The sequence below is a fragment of the Erythrolamprus reginae genome, chromosome 5, assembly GCF_031021105.1.
Source record: "Erythrolamprus reginae isolate rEryReg1 chromosome 5, rEryReg1.hap1, whole genome shotgun sequence".
Classification (NCBI taxonomy): Eukaryota; Metazoa; Chordata; class Lepidosauria; order Squamata; family Dipsadidae; genus Erythrolamprus; species Erythrolamprus reginae.
The window spans coordinates 36,872,954-36,897,592 of record NC_091954.1 but is presented as its reverse complement, the minus strand read 5'-3'; the positions used below and the strand labels follow the sequence as shown (position 1 = coordinate 36,897,592).

At 41.2% G+C, this 24,639-nt stretch overlaps 1 protein-coding gene across 4 annotated transcripts in view; it reads left to right on the top strand.

Annotated features, from left to right (window-relative positions):
- Positions 1-21,846, top strand: part of EXOC6 (exocyst complex component 6) — a 140,217-nt gene extending 118,371 nt beyond the window's left edge. For all 4 annotated transcript variants that reach the window (XM_070752393.1, XM_070752392.1, XM_070752394.1 and 1 more), the window contains 2 exons: positions 17,709-17,821; positions 20,903-21,846. In XM_070752393.1, coding sequence (XP_070608494.1) covers positions 17,709-17,821; positions 20,903-21,035 — 246 coding nt within the window. In that variant the 3' untranslated portion in view covers positions 21,036-21,846. The remainder of the gene's footprint in view (positions 1-17,708; positions 17,822-20,902) is intronic.
- Positions 21,847-24,639: the final 2,793 nt, after the last annotated feature.

Genomic DNA, 24,639 nt, shown 5'->3' with positions numbered 1-24,639 from the left:
CTCTTTCCATCTTTTGCATGATGATAGATCATAGAAATCATTTTGATGTGCTTTTAATATGTATTTGTACTTTCCAAAGATTGAGTCCATCAAGAGCAGCAACTTCTGAACAAAAAGAACCAATGCCGAGGGGAAAATCCCTCCCCCCCAAACATGTATATAAAGAAACCCTATACTATATATACATACATACACTTGGTCCTTGTGTATAGGAAACACTGACATGAATACCAAATGAAAGTTGTTACTTAACTTGTTTTCAATAAATTACATTTTTAGATTCTTTTAGATGTATAATTTTTGAGTCAGAACTAATCTTACATATTTTAATTCATCAAATTCTGAGGTGAATAATTATCAGTAATTATCTTTGATATGATTGTCTGAGTCAAGGATGGATGCTATCATAATCATAGGTTAAAATTTATCATTTTTGAATGAGATGAAATCTGTTGAACGTACAGTAGTTCATAATGTGCTAATTAGGGAGGCTCTTTTGGTAGGAAACTGTTGACAAGATATTTATTTTTAAAAAATTAAAGAATCCATAATCCATTATATCTGAATTTCAAAGATGAATACTGCAGTTCTGAATAGAAACTTTCATACTCTCGTAGAATAAGTTTTCAATGGCTGATCTAAACAAAAATAAATTCAGCAAAATTGTAAAATATTTTTGTAGTATGTATTACATTCTGTGCAAGCGATAAATAATTTTCCCTAAATACTAAGATTTTTTTTAAAGAAACCTACCTTAATTTTTTAAATCTTACATACATAGAACCATATTTCTTGAGGATTAGAAAAAAAACATTTTTTTAAAAAAAATGATTGATCATTGGGTTTGAATATTTTAAAGTAAATAATTAAAAAATGCACTCTTTGGTAGCCTAAACTTTTTGATACAAGTATTCCTGTCATTAAACTAAACTGATGGGTTCTTTCAGGAATCTGGGCTGTGCACAGAGTTTTGTACTTCTTTAAAAAGTTTTCATTTGCGCACTCCAATGAATTTAAACTTTCTAGATTTGTACCTGCTTAAAAGAAGGTTTGTGACCTCTTGACCCTTTTGTTATCGCTAATTCGGAAAGGCCTTTATTCTGGAAAGCTTAGGTATTAAAGAGAGAGAGGGAGAGAGAAAGGGAAGAAGGAAAGAAGGGGGGAAAGCCTTAATGGCATAAGACTTCTTTCTGATCACCCTCTGCTAGATGTTTATGCAAAATGTCAATAGGAGCAATTGGCCTAACAGTGTGACAACTTATTTTCTTGGAAATGGGCTAATCTCCTGTTTGGGTTATCTGGAGGTCAGGTGGGGATTTCTTTTAATGCTGGCTAAACTTTTTCAGCCTTTGTTGGGTTGAGGCTAAAATCTTCTCAGCCCACATGAATCCCAGTTATCTATCAAAGAAAACAGTGGGCTTTATCTCAAAATAGGTATTCTTGAAAATGAACCCCCTCTCCTCCCCCTCCCCCCCCTTTTTTTTCTTTCATTGGGACTTTTTCTCCAAAACAATCTGCTTTGGGTGGCAGTAGTGCTTGCGTCTTAGCACACAGGCTCAAGATCATGGGTGGCTTTCTGTTTTTCCTAATGCGCAATCCTATAGAAGGGGGAAAAGGTAGATAATTTATTTATTTTATTTATTTATTACTTAGATTTGTATGCCGCCCCTCTCCGAAGACTCGGGGCGGCTCACAACACGTGGAAACAAATCATAAATAATCTGACAATTTAAAATATTAAAGATTTAAAAAAGACCCCATATACTAACAGACATACACACAAGCATACCATACATAAATTAGACATGCCCAGGGGAAGATGTTTCAGTTCCCCCATGCCTGACGGCAAAGGTGGGTTTTAAGGAGTTTATGGAAGGCAGGAAGAGTAGGGGCAGTTCTAATCTCCGGGGGGAGTTGGTTCCAGAGGGAGTTGGTTCCAGATAATATGAATAGGTGCAGGTAGGATTGCAGCCTACAACCTCCTTAATCTTAAATGTGAAAAAAGTGACTTGTCAGCCAGAAAAGGTAGATTAGACCAGAAAATAAAGTCCATTAGAAGACTAAAACTATACTTCATTGAAATAAATTACAAGAACAGAATTCTGAAAGCTTTATATCTCCTCCTTGTTAAATTATAGTGCAGGGGTGTCCAACTGTGGCATCTTGAACACCTGTGGACTTCAATTCCCAGAATTCCCCAGCCAGCTGTGGAGAATCAAGGGGGATCCTCTCAGTCACTTCCAAATACTGCTTTGGCTCTCATTGCTTATGTCAGTGTTTCCCAACCTTGGCCACTTGAAGATATTTGGACTTCAACTCCCAGAATTCCCCAGCCAGCAAATGCTGGCTGGGGAATTCTGGGAGTTGAAGTTCAAATATCTTCAAGTGGCCAAGGTTGGGAAACACTGGCTTATGTAATAGTTCTTGCACACTTCTATCAAGGTTATCGCCTTCATTCTCTGCCTTGCAAAGCAAGAAAGACATTTTCTGTCCACAGGCAACGGGCACTTTTAATGCTTTGACAGCAGAAGTGGGACTTGTGTTGTTTAATGTTGATAAGCTTTCATTAAAGGCCAACTTCAGGCCCTTAGAGAAGTTGACGTTGAAGCTTCCATACTAGCGGCCGCCATTATCTGGAGCTAACCACCATTGCACTATCGCAGCAGGCTGGAACTCAATAAATGTTCAGGCAGGCATGGCTGGCCATGAAATAGGCCTTGGCAGGTTGCATGCTGTGAACTCCGCGCCTTAGCAGTGAATGTGTGTTTTTATAATAGCCTCCCACCCCCAGCTAATTATTCCCCAAGGCTCTGGAAGGCAGCCTTACCTGTTGAAAAGGACGACACAGCAAGTGTTCTGACATGTTTCTCAGGCAAATTGTATTTAATACAAAGGTACTTTACCTGTAGAATAGTCCAGAAGTATTGGGTTGATCACTGGTTAAGGAAAAAACAATAATACGATGCGATATTTGCTAACTAATATGCAACCCTAAAAAGAGAACGCAGCCTCTTTTTTCTGTGTTTTTATTTATTTTTAGAAAAATCTCTAATTCCTTCTCTATCCATTTCTTATATTCAGGGTCTTTTATTATTGTTCTATTCATTGACCAGTTCTTTATTATCCTTTTACCTTTCCAATATATGGATAGAGGGTTATGGTCCGCCCAAGTGTTTGTCTCTATTTCTATTTCACTTATTTGTTCCATTATGTGAATAGGGGCCCAAGCCATATCAATTCTAGACCATGTCTTATGTGGGTTGGAATAAAAAGTATACTGTTTATCTTTTAAATGCTGTTCTCGCCATACGTCTTTTAATGCTAATTCTGAACTCATTTTCCAAAATGAGGCCGGTAATATTACCTTTTTTTCTTTTCTTTTATTTTATTTTCCCGTTATAATCCATTTGGTCATCTGAAATTGCATTAAAGTCTCCTATTATTATCATATTTTCAATTGATAACTCATTAATTTTTTCATGTAAATCTTTATAAAATTGTTTTTGATTATCATTTGGTGCATAAATTGAGACAATTGTTAAAGGTTTTATTTCTAAATCTAATTGTACTATCAAAATCCTTCCATCCCCATCATTGTATATTTCTTTGGATTCAATTAGATCATCAATATACATTGCTACACCTCTTTTCTTTTGATTAGCCAGACATGTATATAATTTCCCCAATTTTGAGTTTTTAAGGAGACTTCTTTTTGATTTTTTGATATGGACTTCTTGCAGGATGTTTATCTGGGCTTTTTGTTTCGTAAGTTTAGTTAATACTTGGTTTCTCTTCCTTGGGTTATTCAATCCATTTACATTGACTGAAAATATTTTCAGATCATGTGTCATCTTTATTTATAGTACCTTTTCGGTTCTTTTGGTTCTCGAAGTCTGGTATCCAAAATTAAATCCTGTGAGATCTGTAGTTGTTGAAGCCTCTTTTTTTATAAGCTTCAATTCCCAGCATTTTAAACGTGAACTAACGCCAGTATTCCCTTGTTTCATTTTATACAGCTGATAGCAATTAATTTGCCAACATGTTGATTGTGGCAACTTTTTCTTAACATCTTTAATTAGTTTGAAGTTGACTATATAACTATATAACCTGGTGGTTTATAGCTTTCTGCCTTGAGTTCTCTTTTCTAAACCATAGTTTCATTTTCCCCTCCAAGTTGAGTTCTAAGGAGGGTATATCATTCCTGAAGCAGGCAGATAAAATAATTTTTGAGACCACCAAAATGCTGTTCTAGTGAATAGCCACATGGGTTTCTGCTGTTACCTGGAACTTGACCGCGCTTGAAAAATTATATTTAATAAGTACCTGCTGACTTTATGTATGGTTATATATAGCTGTAAAAGTCACCAAAAATGTTATTTCTTCAACTTCTGTGATCAGCACCATGGCACCTGCATTTTAAAATGTGATTATTTATTTTAATTATAATTTAAAAAATTATTTGATTAGTTAGTTCAGACCTGATGGACAGTGATTGTTCGGAATCATCTAAATCTGATTTTAGTTTTACATCTACAAATTTGGAAACAGAAACTAAAAGAGTGCAAGACAGGAGGAAAAATCCGAAAGCACAAAGTAAGCAACAAATGTCCTTTTTATCTTGCAGCCAAATTGCTGAGTGGTGCATTTGAAGATGTGAATTGGGTTCAAATAGCAGGGGCACATAACTAGGGGTCAGCTACAGGAATTCCTCACACAAATGTCTTCTCTCTCGCATATTCTTTTGTTCTTTTGAGACTGTTCTGACTGCTGGGTTCAGTCTTGGCTCCTTGAAGCTTTAAATAGCAGAGAGTTAACTCATTACTGGGCAGAGAAAGAATAAATGAGTTCCCAAGTTTTCATATTAGGAATGAACAAGTTTTTAAAAACTATAATTTAATCTTTATTAAACATTTCAGTCACTAAACTTATCTCTAAGTTTTTCATAAAAAATACAAGAGGCTTTTCATATTTTCTCTAGGCCACCCGGATGCTGAATTTGATTTCCCTTTTTCCTTTTAAAAGATAGATTGATAGCATACCTATGGTATTACTTTTAATCAATGCAATCCTATAATATAATCACATATTACTTATTGTCTTTATTTTTGCAGCATCAAATTATTTAAGTGTACAGTGTTATCAAGAAATTTGTAACCATGTGGTTTTCAGTGTTGGTCATTCTGCAGTAGAAACGATAGCTGTTGATTTGCAAATAAAATGGGCACCCAAACCAGAAACTTAATAAAAATCATGGAAAAGGTTTTTAATAATAATAATAATAATAATAATAATAATAATAATAATAACAACAACAACAACAACAACAACAACAACAACAACAACAGGCAGGCTTATGATTATCAAGAGTTGGATGTTTCAAAAAAAGGTTTTTTTTAACAAATCCATCTTCAATATGTATGCTTATGACTTACACGTAGCCATTGGTAATTCAAAATAATTTTTAAAAATTACATACTAGCAGGTCATAAAAGAAGCATCCAAAATATTCCACCATGTTAATAATTGAAAGGGTAAATATTTATTTTGAGCGAATTTTTTAAAAAATGAGTCCTGCACTTAGATCATCACAAACATCTCTGCCAAAAATGAAATAAATTCTTAAAATGTTTAGCTATCCTGGTGTGTACAACTTTTGCCAGCTATACAGCTTTAGGATTTGGTAGAAATCTTGTCACACAGCAAAGGTCATTAAATAATACCTGGCAGCATAAAAAAATATTTTAATGGAACATAGTGAAGATGTGTAGCCAGGAAAGCATGCCAATTTCTATAATCTGATCATACTTCATTGATGAGGTGCAACTTTCCATCAACCCCAAATCCAACAAGGGGAATTTCCCTTTTCATTTCCAGTGGAATTTTAACAAGAGAAGGATTAAATATTTAAAACTATATGCTCAAGGGAAAAAATTGAACCAGTTGAATGAAAACAATTGCAGTAACTAAGAATACGCTTTTATGCAGAATGAAAAAAATCTAAAAAGATAATTAAGCGCAATATGTATGCATTAATTCAGCCAGTTAAATTATTTGTCTCCAGTTTGCACTATTTGGTTGACATCAGAGTCAAAGGCTCTAAAGACCTGTTTATAAATGGGCAGTTTTCTTTTTCTATGTTTCTTAGAGATGTGTTGGAATACAAAATGGATTTATTTGATTAAGATTAAGACATATATGCTACTATTTCTGGTAAGTCTTAATAGATTTTTGCTGATTAGGACTGATGAGTTTTTATAACTTGATCTCAATTGGGTTTGGAAACTAAGCAGGGTGAGGTTTAGTTATTGGATGAGAAACACAAAAAAATGCCAGGAATATATGTTTGATGTAAAGTAAAAACAAAAATTCCAGGAGAAAGAAATAGCAATAGCACTTAGATTTATATGCATTTATATTACAGTGCTTTGCAGCCCTTTCTAAGCAGTTTATAGAGTCAGCATATTGCCCCCCAACAACTTGGGTCCTTATTTTATCCACCTCAGAAGGATGGAAGTTTGAGTCAACCTTCAGGATCAAACTGATGGCAGTCAGCAAAATTAGCCTGCAATACTGTATTCTAACCACTGGGCTACTATGGTTCTTACACTATTTATATACTTTGATGAAAAAAATTACATGGATATGTTCTCAAAGTCCTAACTTAGCCTGGAGTTAAGGTTTCTATAAAGGGGAATTTGAATATAATTTTTTCCCTTCCATTCAATTGTGTCTGATTCTTAGAGACTGCCTGGACAAATTCCTGCAGTTTTCTTGTCAACATTTCGCCCCCTCCAGCCACCCCAGAAATAGTTTGCCATTGTCTCCTTCTTGGGGATGAGAGAAAATGACTAGTCCAAGATCATCATCTGGCTGATGTCTTCATTTCTAGACTGATGCCTTTACCACTACACCAAACTGGTGTATATAATAAAATATTACTTTTCTAAAAATATTTTTTCTCTTTCTCTTTTCTCTTTCCTAACAGTCTAAGAAGTCTTAGATGGTGGCTAGAATTATTTGCTATATATATATATATATATCACATTTTTTTTTTTTTTGCTGAATTTGAAAATTAAGGGAGACTAAGATAGATCTATTTCGGCCTTATTTTGGCCTCATCAGCTAGCCATACCCACTGGGATTTGAACCTGCAACCTTTGCCTTGTAAGGCAGAGAATTATCCTCTAGGCTACAGTATCCAATCCCTTCAGCTCTGCACCAAGGAAGGGTTACATATTTTTGTGTCAAATCACCCTGGTGTATTGAAGGAACATCACAGCTCCTTATTTGCCTCTCGGCCCAACCCAGGGCCATTTCCAAGGCAGTTAATTTTATTGATAGCAGACAATTCTATCTGTATGTGTCACATGTTTTTTTTTTGCTGAATTTGAAAATTAAGGAGACTAAGATAGATCTATTTCGGCCTTATTTTGGCCTCATCAGCTAGCCATACCCACTGGGATTTGAACCTGCAACCTTTGCCTTGTAAAGCAGAGAATTATCCTCTAGGCTACAGTATCCAATCCCTTCAGCTCTGCACCAAGGAAGGGTTACATATTTTTGTGTAGAATCACCCAAGTGTATTGAAGGAACATCACAGCTCCTTATTTGCCTCTCGGCCCAACCCAGGGCCATTTCCAAGGCAGTTAATTTTATTGATAGCAGACAATTCTATCTGTATGTGTCACATGTTTTTTTTTTGCTGAATTTGAAAATTAAGGGAGACTAAGATAGATCTATTTCGGCCTTATTTTGGCCTCATCAGCTAGCCATACCCACTGGGATTTGAACCTGCAACCTTTGCCTTGTAAGGCAGAGAATTATCCTCTAGGCTACAGTATCCAATCCCTTCAGCTCTGCACCAAGGAAGGGTTACATATTTTCGTGTCGAATCACCCTGGTGTATTGAAGGAACATCACAGCTCCTTATTTGCCTCTCGGCCCAACCCAGGGCCATTTCCAAGGCAGTTAATTTTATTGATAGCAGACAATTCTATCTGTATGTGTCACATGTTTTTTTTGCTGAATTTGAAAATTAATGGAGACTAGGATAGATCTATTTCGGCCAGCTAGCCATACCCACTGGGACTTGAACCTGCAACCTTTGCCTTTTAAGGCAGAGAATTATCCTCTAGGCCAGTGTTTCCCAAACTTGGCAACTTGAAGATATCTGGACTTCAACTTCCAGAATTCCCCAGCCAGCATTTGCTGGCTGGGGAATTCTGGGAGTTGAAGTCCAAATTTCTTCAAGTTGCCAAGGTTGGGGAACACTGCTCTAGGCTACAGTATCCAATCCCTTCAGCTCTGCACCAGGGAAGGATTACATATTTTTGTGTCGAATCACCCTGGTGTATATATTTTCTATGCATAGAAGGAGGAAGTTAGAAGAGAACATTAAAGTTGTGATCATCTATTCAATACAGGGTCCAGTTACAATGGTTGTATCAGATGACTGTCCATCTCAGGGGTCCCCAAACTTGGCAACTTTAAGACTTGTGGACTTTAACTCCCAGAATTCTCCAGCCAGCATAGTTTGAAGTCTTCTGGTCCAGCAGCAAGAAAGAACTACTAATTTATCCTTTGCCTTATTTTCAAATATAATTTAATCAGGCGAAATGCTTGCATACCTTTCATTATACAGATCTTATTTTAAAACAGACTTATTTCACCTATGAATGATTAAGGAGCTTGACTGCATTGTTGAAACGAAATGGATTCAAAATAAATAATTCCTGATTTGATTCCACTGAGAGCGACGTGTCTTGTTAGTCCCATGTATTTCAACAAAAGTTTGCTTTGATCCAAGCAGTGTACTAATCAGCATCAACAGAGCTGTGTACCACTGACAACTACTAGATTCTACCCAGTATAGTTAGAGTGTGTGTCTGTGCACAGGATTGTTTATGTTGTGTACTGTTGTAGGACAGCCATTTTTTCAACTTCCAAGTGACTGCTGAATTGCAAAATGACATACTCTTAGTAATCATAGTTTCCATGTCTTAACTGGCAATGCCACTTGCTAACCTTGCATTTTATAGTAGCACCAACCAGCCTCTTATGTACTACCATTGTGGGAACAGTTAGCCAGAAACTGTAAATTTTGCATCACTATAAACAGTTGTAAGCTGGTGTGTATATTTTTGGCAAAAATAACTGTCATATGATTGAACTTGCCTTCAAATTCTTTTCCTGTTCCGCCTTTATATTTAATTACAGGATTTCAATCTCCTAGGATTATATCCTCTTCTGCTTCATTGGAAATAAACATGTGTACGGTTTTATTTCTGCTGAGATATGAGTCATTATGGTTGTCTTAAGCCAAAGCAATGCAAGATGAAGGCCTGATCATCAAAGGCTAAGGACCATTTTATCCCACGCCAGTCCAATTTATATATATACAGTATATTGCTTCCCATTTTAAGGTTAAGAAAGAATGACTATCAACAATTATTCAGCTGTCTTCTGTGCTAAGAGTGGACTAGAATCTGAGTCTTTCTGGTCCAGTGTCTTAATCAGTACTTCAATGATTAAGACACTGGACCAGAAAGACTCAGTCAGATTCTAGTCCACTATTAGCACAGAAGACAGCTGAATAATTGTTGATAGTCATGGCTCTCATTGGCAGAGAGAGAGAGAGAGAGAGAGAGAGAGAGAGAGAGAGAGAGAGAGAGAGAAAGAGAGGGAGGGAGGGAGAAAGAGAGGGGGGAGGAAAGGAAAGAGAGAGAATCACATACAGATTTATCATTCTCTTTTTTATATAATATTTTTTATTAATTTTTATAATAACACATACACACTACATAAAAAACAGTGCTCAGTGATGTGTGCTCCTGCCACCCAACAACATTCAAACCCTTCCACCAAAATTTTAAACCAAGAACATTACAATATTTACAAATTATACAGTGGTTCCAGTTTATTCTTTATACCTTGGTCTTTAATTTATCACTCTCTAGAAAATTAGCATACTCATACTGTATGTGTACATATCTCGCCACACACTTACAAGAGAGACTCCTATATTTATATTGATTTCTTTAGCACTCTGCTCTATTGACAGTTCCCTACATTTCAGGGGATTATTAAGGCATCAGTCATAAGCTAAAAGCCTTGTAGGTTTCTAGCATTTTGCCTAATGGTATAATATCTGAAAGAAAACATATTCCTACATTTGTAATTATTTCAAATTCTCAGCTACTAATCCTTTTGCAATCTTAAATTTATGTGACATCTTTCCAGAATATTTGTCAACAGAGCTTCCCATTTACAGTAAATGCAGCAAATCTGTTCCCTGCTGAGCTATAATTTATAAAAATAGTTTGTACGGTAAACATCAGACCAGACCAGATGTGAGCAGAATGAAAAAGTGTCTAATTTTTTTTATCAATGAGGGTTAACTTTGAGCTGGGCACCATGTGTCTGCCCAGCTCACTTCAGAAAGGTTTTTGGAATATAAAAATGGAAGTAGAAGTGTTATTGATTGATTGATTGATTGATTGGACTTAATATGCCGCCCGGCTTACAACATTTTAGTGAAAAATACAATAATAAAACATTCTAGGCCAATTAATAGAGTAATGACTTTAAAAAAATTCCTTAAAAACTAAACATTTAAAATCAAAGAATCACACACATACTATCATACCAAATATATTCATTGGGCAGAGGCTGGGGTGGTATAAATCTGTTTTCAAATTTTTACGGAAGGCAAGGAGGGTGGGGGCAGTGCGAGTTGTTATGTATACAGCTTGGTCCTAGACAGTGATGGGCTACCAAAATTTTTACTACCACACTGTGGGCGTGGCTTATGCATTTTGTTTCAACATCTTTCAGTGCAAATTGGGTGTTCTGGGGTGGAGGATGTTTACAATCCACTGAAAACAGAAATTATGAAAATGTGAAATAGTTGTGTGAATTCTAAATAAGTAAAACCGAAGTACATCAAGTTATAAACAGAATAGATATGTGCCCCTCTGCAGCGTCTTTATGTAGACTAAACAAATGGGAAAATGTTTCCTATTGAGCTGTAGAAAATTCATTTGATGCTCCTTGAAACATCTGTCAACAATGATACTGTTTGCCAGCCTTCCCTGATAGCGAATCAGTCTGACTTCAAGGGAACATCTGCACAGTGCCAAATTATGTTACCAATGACTAACATAGCTCCAAAGAATCATTATAGCAGATGGCTCATGGCCATCGGTAAGTCCATTGCTACATCATGCAACTGCAGTGGTGAGTGAAAAAGGAAGAGGCATTGCCCGGAGTCCCAAACGTACACCGCTATAGTTCACTACTCTCCCTGCTCCACCTTGCTCAGATGCTTGGTCCAATATAAGCCTCCTGCCCTCAGGAGGGGAAGAGAACGAATAATTGGAGGGTTTACTTAATGTGCTTATATGAGTTGGTTCTGTGCTGCATTTAAAGCTGGTTTCTATGGCCTTCTTTAAAATAAATATTTGGGGATTAATTGTAGTGTAACCAGCTAATTGTAGAATTATTAGAAAGAACACATATGAAAACATATGAAGAACATATGAAAAACGGTTGCAGGAACTGGGCATGGCTAGTTTAGTGAAAAGAAGGACCAAGGGAGACATGATAGCAGTGTTCCAATATCTCAGGGGTTGCCACAAAGAAGAAGGAGTCAACCTATTCTCCAAAGCATCTGAGGGTAGAACAAGAAGCAATGGGTGGAAACTAAACAAGGAGACAAGCAAATTAGAACTAAGGAGAAATTTCCTGACAGTCAGAACAGATAGTCAGTAGAACAGCTTGACTCCAGAAGTTGTGAATGCCCCAACACTGGAAGTTTTTAAGCAGATGTTGGATAACCATCTGTCTGAAGTCCTGTAGGGTCTCCTGCCTAAGCAGGGGGTTGGACTAGAAGACCTCCAAGGTCCCTTCCAACTCTGTTGTTGTTGTTGTTGTTGTTGTTGTTGTTGTTAACACGGTTGGAATAAAATATTTTGTCTCTTCTGCACTGGTCTGGAGCTGATGATGTCTCTGGTGATACCAACCGCATTTCCCTTTCTTTTGGATGTCCAGGAGATGGGGCACAGTGGCTGACACTTCAGTAGTTTTGCTTCTCTCCGTGTTACAGACCTTGTGCATTCTGTCATTCTACATAAATGAAAAGGGGAACATTGGCTACTAAAGTTGCTATCTTGATCCCCCCCCACACACATATACACCTTTCTTTCTTAAAAACAGTCTCTCCTCTCTAGCTTCAAGAGCAATTCTGCAGCTGTGTGTGAGAAGCAGGATTTACAACAGCAGAAGGCATAAATTGGGTGGATGCCTTTTCTAGTGCCTTGTCCTTTCTATTTACCAGCACAAATAACACTCTTTCTGCAAAATAAGCAAGTAACAATTTGCATATGAAATATATGTAGCCAAGAGAGAGATGTGCAATTTGTGCGTGTGTGTGTGTGTGTGTGGTTGCAGTGAGGAAGATATGAATTTGTACACACTATCTGTTGTACAAATCTTAGACTAGTGACTAAGATTCCTTGAATATAGTAAGACTAATTCTGTGAACTCTGAAGCACACACATAGACAGACAGTTCAAGATAAATTTGCTTCCATTTCAGTACCATAATGACTCTCACGGAGGTAGGACTTTCTCTTGATTACCTTTTGAATTTTTCTCTTGATTACTGTAAATGTAAGGGTTTTTTATATTGGCCTTTTTTTCCTGACATGAACAAAATACCTTCACTCAGTATTTGCATTCTGACATTTTCTTGGTTGTCTTTTTGGTAGGAGAATGTCTTTATTTACAGCCTAAGCCCATGCCACAAAATATACAATATAGCACACAATTAATATTTGCATTATATGAATACATATGTAAGAAAAAGCTTATAAATTTAGCAGTTCATTGGAGATATTACTGTAAATGATTTGTATAAAATAAGACTCTAGATAAAAATTTTGCTACTGCCTTCAAAACCTCTGGGTAAGTGGTCCTTTAGTAAGTATAGCTCAATCTTATCTTCATGAGTGAAATCTGTTAGTCTCAAGGAGGGTGCATTGGCTCTGGTAAGAGTACAGTAGGCATTTGATAAGATTGTGTAAAAAAGACTCAACCTACGTACTTGAGCAAGTACATACTCAAGAATTTGGCGTTATCTATCAATCAGCTGTCACCCTAATAAGGAGGGCATCTCTATGGGCTAGGGAGAAGACCCTTCTGTGTAAAGCACACAGAATCTTATAGAAATAATTGGAGCGGTCCAGGAGGGGAGAGCAATTTATCTAAAGGGAGAGTTTGGCTTTGTCTGTTTGAATGTCTAAATCCATACCCTTTGCTTAAGTTCTACCAAGTATTTTCTAGGCTCAAGGCAAGTAGGGCTGGTATTGACAGTTCATACTGTCTCAGATCTTGGTCCATTTTTTTCAAAGTAGACTGAAGGAGGGAAGAGAGGTGGTACCAATGAGGTTTCCCTGAATGGTTTGTTTTGCCCAGAATCTTAGCTGACATAATCTTGTCCAGGCTTCAAGTGAGATGCAGCCTAATCTGGTGAGGGCATTAGAAGTTGAGTAAAGCATATATGCTATTGATTTTAAGGATTTTGTTTATATTATTTAAGGATCAATCGTGTTTTTGCATATCTGAGATCAATGCAGCATCATGCCAAGAATTGAACAATTTGAAAATTGTTCCCTTGCCAATTAGCAAATTCATTGATTGCTGGAGGTAATTTTTGAGTTTTTATAATTAATTCAATAGCATATTGAATATTCTAGGATATTCTTAGAAGGATGTATACTGGAATAAATTCTTTCATGATAGACAAGATAATTTTTCTTCAGAACTTGTCCCCCGTTCTCCCAATTAGATACAACTGGGAGGAGAGGCAAAGAAGTTAGTGCAACTCACCATTGCTTTAAATAAGCACCTCCACTATCCCAATGTGATGCAGTGATTGGCTCAGGTTCAAATGTGACTTAATCTTTTGGCTAGATTGCTTCTGCGGACAGGGCAGGACTTTCAGATGGTCTGCATAGGAATTCAACTTATTCACTAATTAGCATTTTAAAACTATGAGATAAATACAGAAAAAGAATCAGACTACATTTATCATTTCTTGTTCTGATCTTTATTTATGAAGAACAGTGTACAGGAAAAAAATATTAGAGGGGTAGTCACTCATATCAAATAAAATAATGATTAAGTCCTTTGAGATTCTTTAAAATACAGTAGTCATTGAACCACACTGGTTTCCAAATCTACAAATAAGCAATATAGTCCCAAAGGAATAACAAAAAGCAAAGAGAAACACTTAAGATATTCGACTGAATTTGGAAAATTTTGTCACACAGGATTCACAACATTTATTGCAGTACAGTTCAGAAAATGAACAGCTTAAGGATTATAAAATCAAATGGAAATAGAATTTAAACAAAACAATTGGTATGTAACGATGGAACAGTAATGGAATCATACCATGGTCTTCATACCATATCCAAAGTTTGATTTTACTCTTAATATAAGACATTTATGTTTTTCTTTTCTTCTGATCTGCTAAATTCATATATTTTTTCAGATTAGATAAAACTTAATGATTTTTTCTTTTCTCATTTTATAATTTATAAACTGAACCTTGTTGATAACCACTGCAAGTTAATTATACAATTATCTGATTTTAATAGTAATTTATGTTAATACTTATTTCAATGTTCAAATTGATATAAATATAATAGTATCTATATTTATATCAGTATTGATTGGAAAATTTTTCTTTTTAATTTTAGAATGCTTATAAACCTCTATTTATAATTTGTTTTCCTATTTTTTCTTACTTTTTCCTATTATATTTGTACATTAATAAATAATAACTGAAAAAGGAAAATAGATCATTATGAGGAAAAGATACATCTGGAGAATATATATTGTTTTATAACATAAAAAGGATGACAAAATGTTATACTAATATTTAGCTGATGTGTAAAAAATCTTATGTTTTAATGTAGAAGTTATCAAAGATTTTTGAGTGCCTGTGCCGCTTTATATAAATGAGAAACAAAAGATAGTTTGCTAGCTTGAAGCCTCCCATTCATCAGTGACAATTAACTGATCTGTTTGAAAAATGATAATTTTAGGAACTCGTGACATTAATCAATGTTGTTTGAAATTTTTATTTTATTTAGTTATTAAATACAGATTTTGCAGAATGGAAAAGAAATATTACAATAGAAAAGTGAATTGCAGATGAATGGCTTACACAATTGCTATAAAACTGGGTTTTCCTGAAATCTTATTGCCTATTTGTCATACTCCTAATGAGAATTATGGATTAACAGCATTAATAGTTGTAGTATTTCCCTGTTTAAGCTTCTCCCATATACTTCCATGAGGATTTACACTTCAGGTTGCTGTTGCTGCTGCTGCTGTTGTTGTTGTTGTTGTTGTTGATGATGATGATGATAATAATAATAATAATAGTTGTTGTTGTTGTTGTTGTTATTATTATTATTATTATTATTATTATTATTATTATTATTATTATTTCTATTCAGCCTTTTATTCAGGAACTCCAGGTAGCATACATAATGTAGTTGCTCTAGTTGAACATAGAGCAGGTAGTCCCCAGGGCCAAGAGCAAATAGTCCATGGCTTATGTGTAGTAACATGTTCTGAAGAAGGTTGGTAGCATATTTAGACAAGTATCAATGGTATGTCAATAAGTTATGAGTGTATTACTAACTTTTTCTGGTTACAATTTCCATTTGCTTTTCTGGAAGGAAGCTTTGTCCAGTTCCATGGGGCTTGTTTTGGCCCAAGTATGCATTGTTGAACTTTTTAAGGAAGGGTCTGCATTAGTTTCTAAATCAGAAAAGTCTTCCAGAATGCCTTACAATGTAAAACAGGGCATTCCTAAATGTTTCAGTTCAAATGTAAGTACCAGACTATCCAGGGAGTCTTATTTTCAGAGATGTGCATGTTTAAAAAATTTAAATAATCTTAAAAACCTAAATCATTTCAGTGGAAGGGAAAAGGGGGAAAAAAAAAAGCAAATCAGAAATGATTATGGAAACCACCTTAGAGAAACTTAGGTGTCTCTCTCCCCCCATGTCTCCCTTCCTCTTTCTCTCCCTCCCTCCACCTCTCCTTGTCTCCCAATCTATCTTTCTCTCCCTCCTTCCTATCTCTCTCTCTCTCTCTTTCTCTCTCTGTCTCCCTTCAATTCTTTCTCTCCCTCCCTCCATCTCTTGCTCCCTGTCTCTAACCTGCGTCTCCGTCCGCAATTTCGCTCCCTGCCCAGGTGTAGTAGCAGAATTGCGCTGGACTCCGCCGGCCCTCAGAGCCACAGGGGCGATCACACCTCACCCTTCCACATGAGCAGCCCCCCTCTCCTTCTCCCCCCTTTCAGGCAGCCTCGGATTAAGGCGGAGAGGAAATGGCGCTCCGAGGCCCCTTTAATTACGGGATCAAGGCCCGGGAGAAGCGTCCCGGCCGGCTCGCCTCGGCTCGGGGCGAAGTCAAAACAAACCACCTCGCAGGAACCGCCAAGATTGGGGGGGGGGGGGTGTTTGGGGGGGGGGGCGAAGCCGGTGGAGACTCTGATCCGCGCCCAAGTGGCAGGCCGGGGAAGCTGGGGGGTCGGGACAGTCGAGAGCCCGAAACAATGGAGAGCCGCGGCTCGGAAGTGGGGTTTTAAGTAATTTAAGCGGGGGATTAAGGACCTCCAATTGGAGACGGGGCGACCGCTTTCCTGCCGGAGTCACCCGGGCTTTTAAGAGATTAGGGTCGGGGATCGGAAGGCAGCGCCAAGTGGCAGAGGCCCGGCCCGGGAAAGAGCTGCGGGCGGGCCCGGTGGGGTGGGGTGGGGGAAGTGGGAGAAGAGGGGCCGGAGGGAAATCTCAGCCGGCCGTTTCCCTCTCCGCACTGGACTCTTGGTCCCTCGCTAAATTTGAACGCACCCTCAAGCGTTCAAATTTAGCGGAAGGGATTCGAAATGAAGGGATTCCTGGGAGGGGAGGGAGAGAAAAAAAGATAAAGAGATATATAAAGAGGGGGGGGGGGGCGAGAGATAGAGTGAGAGAGAGATGGTATATATATGTAAAGAAAGAGAGAGAGAGAGAAAGAGAGGGGAGAGAGAGAGACATAGAGATAAAGAGATAGCTAGAGACAGAGATGAAGATATACAGTATGTGTGTGTGTGTATTCAGTAGAGATATATATATATATATATATATATATATATATATATATATATATACACACACATATACATATACATATACACATACATACATATACACATACATACATCATACACACACACACACACATACACATAGAGAGATGAAGAGGGGGAGGTAGGTAGAGAGAGATAAAGAGATAGCTAGAGACAGAGAGATGAAGATATATATATATAAAGAGATAGAGGAAGAGAGAGAGAGAGAAAGGAGAGAAAGAGGAGAGAGATGAATTATATATACAGTATAAGAAAGAGAGAGCTGATGGAAAGGGGGAGGGTGATAGACATAAAGAGATAGCTAGAGAGAGAGAGAGAGAGAGAGAGATATGAATATATATACAGTATATTATATATTAAAGATAAAGTGAGAGGTAAAGAGAGAGGAGACATGGAGAGAATGAGAGAGAGAGATGAAGAGAGTGGTGAGTGTGTTTTGCAGGCTCGTCCCGATGGAGCCGCCTTGACCTGATCCTCCTCTGTCGCTTTGTCTCCCGCAGCTCCTGGATCTCTTCATGGTGTGGGACTGGTCGACTTACCTGGCCGATTATGGGCAGCCCGGCTCCAAGTACCTGCGCGTCAGCCCCGGCACAGCTTTGGCCCTCTTGGAGAAGTAAGTCCCCCGCGGAGGGCTCCGGCTTTGCGCGGGCTGCGCTGGAGGAGACCCCCCAATCCTCGGGTCCCCTCCATCCTTTTTTGCTTTCCCAGACGACAAAGGTCCCCCCTTTCTTTCCAACAAAACCACTAAGATAAGCATCCCACCCCCCAGCCCCGGAGAAGATCCACCCGCTCCCTCCAGAAGCCCAAAACTAACTGCGGTTTTCTGCAATTTCGTTCCGAGCGGTTGGCGAGGAGGGTTTGCGGGTGGAACAGGCTTCTCGTCCTGCGTCTGTAGCAAACCAAAAACTCACCATTCTTCTCACCACCCACCCACCCACCGGCCTCTGAAATAGACCGTGGGCCCGGCTGGGCTTCCAGAGCTCAGCCTGCGAAGGAGAAGCGCTTTCTTTGCCTTACGCATCGGGGCTTCCTGAGCCGCCTTTCCCCTTTCCTGAGACGCTTTTGCTTTCCGCTGATCTTCTCCTATTTCTGATCTCCAGTAGGCCCCCCCTCCCCTTTCTTTAAACCAACCAGCAAATCGATGGGTAGCTTCTCTTTCCAAGGGGTTAGTTGAGGGAAAGATCAGAAGCAACGTGAGAAAATATTGTTTTACTGAAAGAGGAGTAGATGCTCGGAACAAACTTCCAGCAGACGTGGTTGGTAAATCCACAGTCACTGAATTTAAACATGCCTGGGATAAACATATATCCAGCCTAAAATAAAATACAGGAAATAGTGTAAGGGCAGACTAGATGGACAAGAAGGTCTTTTTCTGCCGTCAATCTTCTATGTTTCTAATCTAAGGGATCCGGATATGGCCAATTATTGATCATCTGGTTAAAAAAAACACCGAGCCGGGTTCCTCAAATCGTTTGCTTTTTTTAAAACTTTAAAAATTAAAAAGAGCGATAAAATTTTTAATTAAAAAAGAAAATAAAAGTTTTCGTTTGCTTTTTTAAAAAAACTTTAAAAATTTAAAAGAGCGATTAAAAAGAAAATAAAAATAAAAACGAGCCAGGCTGACTAAATCTGAAAGTTAAACGCGTGTGTGCGCGTCTGATTTGCTGGCTGGGATCTTCTCTCCAAACGTTCCCGGGTAATTGCTACAGGGAGATGGGATTTTGCCGTTTGCTAACTCGATTGCGCGCTCTCTCTTTCTCTCTCTCTCTCCCCCCCCCCCCTCCAAACTTTCTCTCCTGCTTGCAACGCCGGGACGTTTGGCAGAGTCCACCGAGGGTAAGCAATTGTTTCGAATAGTTTCGATCTGGAATCAACCCCCCCCCCCCCCCAATTTTTAGAACTCTTGCGGAAGCTTCGCGGAAAGAGCCAAATTTTGAATGGTTCTTTTTGTGTAATGGAGCCGGGCGGGGGGAGTCCTGCTCTTTATAGGAGATCTTGAATACACGCACCCTTTTTTTCCCCTTTTGTTGGGGGGGGGGCTGCATGCGGGCCTCTTGGAACTACAGCTTCTTCCCCTCCTCCGTCTTACCCCCAACAATCGGGGTCTTCATTTTACCCACCTCGGAAGGATGGAAGGCTGAGTCGACTTAGAGCCGGTGGTGAGATTTGAACTGCTGAACTACAGAGGTTCGGATAGAAATAGTCGCCTTATTGAACTGGCCTCTTTCAGGACATTCCCGAAATCGGGGCGATCTCCAAGTCCATCCTCATTACTTAGAGCGCAGCTAACTGCTCACTAAATATAGCTGCTAGCTAAATCTCACCACTGGCTCAAGGTGGACTCAGCCCTCCATCTTTCCGAGATGGGTAAAATGAGGACCTCGATTGTTGGGGGCAATATGTTCAGTCTGTAAACCTCTTAGAGAGGGCTGTAAAATCACTGTGAAGTGGTAGATCAGTCTAAATGTATTTATTTATTTATTAGACTTCTACACCCTTCTCAACTGACTCAGGCCACATAATAAATAAATATAGCAAATACAGTACATTGCAGTACAGTACAATAAATAAATACAGTACAGTACAAGTATATAGAAATCTAATATTAAAATATTAAAACAAAAAAAATATCTAAAAGCCCATTTATTTTAACACAATCGTCCACATCCATCCCAACTGGGCCTATCCACTCATAACATCAATGGAGTTAGGTATCAACACTCAGGACCCCAATGCCCACAGGCAGAGATGAGTCTTCAAGGCTTTGCAAAAGTATCTCTGGAGGGAGTTCCTTCCAAAGGGCTCGGGCCGCCACAGAGAAGGCTCTTCCGCTAGGTCCCGCCAGAGGACATTGACTGGCCTACCGGGAGGGTTAAATGCTAAATGCTGTTTCCCCCAAGGAGATCAAGGTAGCGGATCCCCACCTCCCAAAGGCCTGAAACTCGGTCTTAAAACAAACAAAGGGGAGGTCTGGCTTGCCTTGAGAGGCCCAACCTTGGATCCTCCCCAAGACCTTCCTTGGACGCCCCTTCTGGTCTTTCCACGCTTTCTGGTGGAGGATGGAAGGAACCAGAGGTGGGCTGCTAAGGTGGAGTGGTGAGGTGTGCTCGCCCCCTTGACTCTGAGTGCTAGCGGAGTCCAGCGCAATTCTGCTATTGCACCTGTGCAGAGAGCGAAATCACGCACGACACACGTGTCTCTTTCTCCCCCCCTCTCTCGGCCTCCCTTCCTCTCATTCTGTCTTTCTCTCTCCCCCATCTCTCCATCTCTGTCTCTTTCTCTTCCCCCTCTCTCGGCCTCCCTTCCTCTCATTCTGTCTTTCTCTCTCCCCCATCTCTCCATCTCTGTCTCTTTCTCTTCCCCCTCTCTCTGTCTCCCTTCCTCCCATTCTATATTTCTCTCCCTCCCTCCCTGTCTCCCAATCTATCTCTTCCTTCCATTCTTTCTCTCTCTTTCCCCCTCTCTCTGTCTCCCATTCGATCTTCTCTCCGCCCGCGCGCGATTTCGCTCCCTGCAGAATTGCACTGGAATCCACCAGCACTCAGAACCAGGGGGGCGAGCAGCCCCCCTCTAGAAGGAACCCCCCCCCCCCAAGTGTGGGTTGGGGAATTGGGCCTGGCGTGGGTGGTGGGGGTGGTGTTCCTCCCCAGAGCTTCCTTGACCCTCTTCTGTTTCCTGGACTTTCCCTTTTCAGGATGAAAGACGTGAACAAGAAGAACCACCTTTTCGCCCAGTTCCGGAAGAACGACCGCGACAAGCAGAAGCTGATCGAGACGGTGGTGCGGCAGCTCCGGGGCTTGGCCAACTGCATCGCCCAGCACCCGTGAAAAGTCTCCCCCGCCCCCCCGGCTCACCCCCGCCCCGCCCCGCCGCGGCTCCCGCGAAGCCGGTCCCGGTGAAAGGGCCGCTGATTTGAGGGGAGAACCCTGGAGGAGGCCCTGGAAGGGAGCGGCCCGGAGGGAAAGGACCCCTCCCCTGCATTTGCTGCCCCCTTGTAAAGGAGGCCAAGGGGAGAAGCCGCCCCGCTTGCCTTTATCGGCCCCAGGCGAAACACCGGGCTGGCTCGGCCGTCCTTAATTGTAAATACGACCTTCGGAGAAGACCTCGAGATTCCCCCTCTTTCTCCCTTCCCCCAGTCCCCCAAAAGGCCATTTAGCGTTCTCCACTCCAAGGTCCCCGTTTTCCAACCAGCGATTTTTCTTGGACGTTTCCTACTCTCCTTCCTCCCTATTTCCGCGTTATATTTATATGTTGTAAGCCTTAAGTAATCCTGAGATCAGAATCCCCCCTTTTTTGAGGTGCAGGGCGTGGCAGGGGAGCCAAAGCGCGGGGAGCTATTTTGTAAGCACCCTTTAAACTACCTAACTGGAACTCAATCCCCAATGACTTGACTTTGGGGGGGGGAGGGGAAACAGGTTCCAGCGCCCTTCGATTTGATCTCCTGGGGATTGAACCGGGAAGGGGGGATTTCCTGAATCCGGGCGCCCAGTTTCTGCCAGGCAGCGTCTTGGCTGGAAAAGACGAGCGAATGTATCCATAAAGGGGACGCCCCGCTGTAACTATGGGACTTTAGAAGAATATCCACTTTCTTCCCAGCCTCGCCGCTGATTAAATTATTGGATGGTCCTGCTGAAACTCCTTCGTGTGTGAACCTACAACTTCCTTTTTAGCTGCGCCGCTTGGATGCGCCGGCCACTCGCTACGGGTGTAGTTGACTCAAGGTTGACTCAGCCTCCCATCCTTCCAAGGGGGGTAAAATGAGCCAGATTGTTGGAGGCAAGCGGCTGACTTTAAACCGCTTAGACAGGGCTGTAAAAGCACCGTGAAGCGGTATATAAATCTAAATGCTGTTGTTAAAAGGCCCCCGGGCGTGTTTTTCTCCAGCGGATGATTCGCCCTCTTTAAAGGTCCTTTGGTGCTGAACGGCTGGCGGTTCTTTCTAGACCCGCTAAGGTCCAGCTTTCAAGAAAGAAAGAAGCCGGGACATCTTTCTCCTACGGCAAAGATGCAAGACCCCCACCCACCCAATTTTGGTTTCCCTCCGCGGAATTTAATGGGCAGGGTGGCGGGTCAGTACGCTCCAAACCGAGGAATTGCGTCTTTGGGCGCTGGGGTGGAGTGCGCAATTACGCAGAGATCCAACCGCGCTTCGGGTACCTTTGGAGGCGAGAGGATTTGGGGAGGGGGGGGGTGTCTTTTGCAAGAGAGCCAAGGAGAGAAGCGGCCACGGTCTTTTTCGTGGGTACCAATGAGAGGTTTGGGAGTCTGGTGCGAATTGGGATTCGCTGGGAAAGGTTCAGGTCAGGTCGGCCACTTTCCCATTCAAAGGTGATTTCTATCCCGGGCTCAAATTGATGGGTGCTGCTCCCCCCCCCCCCGAACCCGACTTGCTGGCAGGAGGACTGAGAGGCTCCGGGCCTCGGAAGTATGCCAAGCTGAAGCCTGCGAGGCGTGCAGGGTGAAGAGCGAGAGGAGCCATCGAATCCATGGGGATGCTCAGTCATCCAGGTCGTGGTTTGCGGCCCAGAGGTGGGCTGCTCAGGTGGGACGGTGATTTGTGCTCGCCCCCCTGGCTCTGAGCGCTAGCGGAGTCCAGCGCAATTCTGCTACTGCACCTGGGTAGGGTGCGAAATCGCGCGTGTATACGCAGGTGAGAGACGGACGAAGAGATAGAGGGAGAGAAAGAGAGAAAGAAGGGAGAGAAAGATAGATTGGGAGACAGGGAAAGGTGGAGGAAAGAAAGATCGAATGGAAGGAAGGGAGAGGGGAAAGGAATGAAGGAGAGATGGAGAGAAAGAAAGAAGGGAGCGAAAGATAAATTGGGAAACAGATGGAGGGAGAGAGAAAAAGATCGAATGGGAGAAAAGGACACGGGGAAAGAAAGAGACAGATGGAGGGAGAGAAAGATTGAGAGAGAGAAAGAAGGGAAGGAAGGATAGATTGGGAGACAGGGACAGATGGAGGGAGAGAGAGAGAGAGAGAGAATGGGAGGGAGGCAGGGGGGAGGAGAAAGAGACACCTGCATGTCCGCGTGCGATTTCATTCCCTGCCCAGGTGCAATAGCAGAATTGCGCTGGACTCCGCCAGCACTTAGGTCGGCGGGAGCGACCACACCTCATCGGTCCACCTTAGCAGCCCACCTCCGCTTGGAGGGACTTCGTCATCTCCGAAAATAAATCTTTTTAGGCTGTCACTGGGCGTCCTTGAGACCCTGGTCGCATGATACTGAACTGCGCGAGAAGTCAATAGCTGTCAAAGTTGTCCCCGAATTCTTGATCACAGTAACTTGGTTCGCGGCGATCAGGCAACTGCTAAACTAAGGAGAGATTGAGGGAAGAAGCTCCCTTCGCCTTTTCAATCTATATCGTCAAAATAGTTGGGTTTGCACCAGGCGCGGAGTCAAAGCTAAATAAATCTCTCCCCCCCCCCCCCCAATCGTGTGGCTGACGAAAAGATGACGATCAAGCAAACTAAAACTATAGTTTCCCTCTGGCCTAGAGGTTAGAGTTCTTGCCTTGCAACCAGGAGATTGTGAGTTTGATCCTAGGTAGAGGCAGATGTAGGGTCTCCTTGGGTTGGGCTGGATGACCTTCAAAGTCTCTTTCAACTCTTAATCTGTTAAACCTGCATTCCTAGGTTTTGGGGGGGGGGGGGTTCTTGCTTGTTTGACCGGCTTAAAATCCTGGGGCATTTCGCAACTAGTGATTTACAACCTCTTCCACCCTGCCTGCACGGTGGAATTGTAAAGCTAATCTGGAGATCGTTATTTTGATGGGTGGGCGACACCCCTAAATCACACGCCGTGAGAAATGAGCCTTGGTCTTCGGTCATTCTGAGAAAGTCCCTCTCTTTGCACCCTTCGTGGCTGCAAAGTACACCCAGCCTACAAGACTGCTGGAATGGAGTATCCTGAAAGCGGGCCTGACCCACACGAATCCTTAAGTTCTGTCTTCAACTGGAAAACGGGAGGCGCTTAAATCGGATCCCCCCCTCTCATTTTCTGAGCCGACTAGTGGGAATTGATCGCACTCTCAACAATCTCTTGGTTGTTCGGCGGGGCCGCTCCCTTAAACGTTTTCCCTCTAAATTTAGCCGGAAGTCAGGCCTCCTGAAGAAATTGGTGTTCAGCTTCTTTTTTTAAAATCATTCTTGCCCCCTTGCAGCTGGGGTGGAACCGCCTCAAATAACGTACGTCTATCAGTACACATTTCCAAGTGACCATCAAGTTCTTCCCTGCTATTGTCTCGAACGAGCTGCAAGTTTAAACCTCGTTCTTACCTCGCGCTTTCTTCCTCTGGGGATCTTAGGCGCAACCTAATAGATGTTGGGTTTCGTTCCCCATTAATTGTGGCTAGCAGTGGCGGGAGAGGTTTGGGAGACACATACACACCCGCGCGCACTCTCTCTCACACACGGCTCAGTTTGAGGGAT